Source organism: Triticum dicoccoides, unplaced genomic scaffold (assembly GCF_002162155.2).
Source record: "Triticum dicoccoides isolate Atlit2015 ecotype Zavitan unplaced genomic scaffold, WEW_v2.0 scaffold184157, whole genome shotgun sequence".
Taxonomy (NCBI): Eukaryota; Viridiplantae; Streptophyta; class Magnoliopsida; order Poales; family Poaceae; genus Triticum; species Triticum dicoccoides.
In genome coordinates this window covers 50-2751 of record NW_021227346.1, presented here as the reverse complement: position 1 = coordinate 2751, position 2702 = coordinate 50, and the positions used below count along the sequence as shown (strand labels likewise).

General features: G+C 48.5%; 1 protein-coding gene across 1 annotated transcript; it reads left to right on the top strand.

Moving 5' to 3' along the window:
* Window positions 1-1233: 1233 nt before the first annotated feature.
* On the top strand, window positions 1234-2224 carry LOC119344764 (chaperone protein dnaJ C76, chloroplastic-like). The gene is made up of 4 exons (XM_037615114.1): window positions 1234-1503; window positions 1745-1873; window positions 1964-2093; window positions 2172-2224. Exons 1-4 carry the CDS (start codon window positions 1234-1236, stop codon window positions 2222-2224), a joined length of 582 nt encoding a protein of 193 aa, XP_037471011.1.
* The last annotated feature ends 478 nt before the right edge of the window (window positions 2225-2702 follow it).

The window sequence follows — 2702 nt, the reverse complement described above, 5'->3', positions numbered from 1 at the left end:
ATAGAGATGAGTGCAATCTTGGGCTCGAGACATGACAGGGCGCGGCCGTGTCCCCTGGCAAGGCGTGTCAAACTGTTCCGTGATTGTGGTGTTGTTGCTTCGAGCAAAAGAATTGACCGGTTTTATGTCAGTGTCGTCTCATTGATCATGTCGTTGTGGAGACTCCACCCCCGATCGTTGGGGGCCCCGTTCTTCGGGGGTGAAAATACATGCCTGTCTTGCTGGATCGAACGATGTTGGTGTTTTTGAAGCCACATTCGGTTGCCACACTTAGCAGAAGAGTTAGCCGCAGATGGCTTTGGGTGCATCCGGTAAGGCGAGCGACACTAACTTGGGGTGCAGTGGTTTGCTATGTTTTTCGGAGTTGGAGCACCTCTCCCGCCCCCATTGATTATGGCTTCTCTTCGACATCGAGTAGACGGTAGTTTTTTGTGCCTTTTTTGACAGTTGTGTCCGCCCAGCGACACTTTATTAGCTGGGTAGTGTGGCCGCAAAGTAGTTGATTTTCCTCGGGCTTACTCAATTAATCGAGTTTTGTGAGGTTTTTGGTCCGATTTTTCTCATAAACTAGACCGGTTTCTTTCTTCCAGTGGAAATACTAGAAACCCATGCCATCTTGACGATGTTCACCAAAAACAATTTCGCATTGGGCACATATGGTCATATCGTGTTACGAAAATTGCGACCAGTCTCCCCGTGTCAAATTGGGACGCCGTCATGCCATGTTGTCCGCCAATCTCCTTCTCTTTTCCTCCAAATTCAGTGCACTAAGTTTCACCCCAAAGTATGGTTGTTCCAAAGCTTTACCATTTTTATAGAAATTCAAAGAAAGAACAAGCTCATGTACATCCAATAAGATCTTCTAACACCTAGATAGACACCTATGGAATTGGAACGTGAAAAATAAGTCAACATTTTTTTTATAACCACGTCTCTTTGCTCTGAAAGGTCTTGATAGAAAAATATCCTATGAATGAATTTAAAGTCTACAAAACTTCTTTCCAAATTCTTCAATCGGAAGGAGGCACTAGATACCAAAATATGATATTATGACAATACAAGTTTCTGCAGGGACCCTCGTGCAAAAGAGCCTCTGTTAAGCACTTAAGTCTGAGCTCTGACTGAAGCAGAGCTACACGCAAGAAGAGATCGGCAAGAAAACCCAACTCTGTTGCCGCCTTCTCCGGTTCTCCTCCGTCGTCTCCGGCCGGCATTGTCCTCTCGCACCACTCAATGGCTCCTCCTCTGCACTCGCCGGCGCTGATCTCCACCACCTCGCCCTCAACGCTCCGCATCGTTTCGCCCGTGCCGTCTTCGCCCTGGTGCCGCCGCGCTCGGCCGTTGGCCTCCGCTGGGCTGGGGGGAGCCGCGCGCAGAGACTGGCGCCGGAGGCGGAGCACGCGGGGGCGGAGGGGCATGAGGATCTGCGCCTACACGGCCGAAGCTGAACACGGGAGTTCGGAGGAGGACGTGGCCGACGATTTCTACTCTGTTCTTGGCGTCGTAAGTGCTCTGAAACAATCCTTACTAATTCTGCAAGTACGTATGTTTTTTTTAGAATGGAAAATTGAGTGGCTAATCTTAGATCAAAGAAATGTCCATTTTAAATTATAGTATTAACTAGAACTCCCCAAATCAGGGTTGGAAATTATGCTTGCTACTGTATTTCTGAATAAGTCGTTGTTTGTGGACAATGGGTTTGCTGCTGACATGTGACACCTGATTCTGATTGTTGTACCACCAGATGCCAGATGCAACCTCTGAGGAAATCAAGAAGGCATATTACAGCTGCATGAAAACGTGCCACCCGGACCTCAGTGGAGGCCATCCTGATGTGACCAACTTCTCCATGTTCATCAACGAGGTTTACACGGTAGGATCCTTCGGTACTAGGTTCTGTGTTGCTTCATTGAGATGGTCTCTGTTCACAAAGCTAACAAGAGGTGTGTGATTCGAAGAGCAGGTGCTGAGCGATCCGGTGCAACGTGCGGTGTATGATGAGATCCATGGGTACACGACAACAGCGACAAACCCTTTCGTTGATGACAGTGCAGTCAAGAACCACGTGTTCGTCGATGAGTTTACCTGCATAGGTATTGATAATTTTTCCATAAGAAGTTTGGTTCTTCGTAAGGGAGTCAGTGTATTTTATCTTGTGCACGTCATTTAAGGATGCAGAATTTGCGCCAACGTGTGCCCCAGTGTCTTTGAAATTGAGGAGTGATTTTCACGATTAACGAACCCCAAGGTGCGCTTACGCGTCGGTCACCAACACTCGCAGTTTTGGCAGATTCTGGCCCATTTCATGGACTATTACTCACTGTTTTGGTGTCCCGGAGTGATTTTCAGGATTAACGAACCCCAAGGTGCGCTTACGCGTCGGTCATCAACACTCGCATCTTTGGCCGATTCTGGCCCGTTTCGTGGACTATTACTCACTGTTTTGGGGTCCCGGAGTGATATCCACGATTGACGAACCCCAAGGTGCGCTTACGTGCCGGTCATCAACACTCGCAGTTTTGGCCGATTCTTGCCCGTTCGTGGACTATTACTCACTGTTTTGGGGTCCCGGAGTGATTTCCACCAAGGTCCACTTACGTGCCGGTCATCAACACTCGCAGTTTTGGCCGATTCTGGCACGTTTCGTGGACTATTACTCAATGTTTTGGGGTCTCGGAGTGATTTCCACGATTGACGAACCC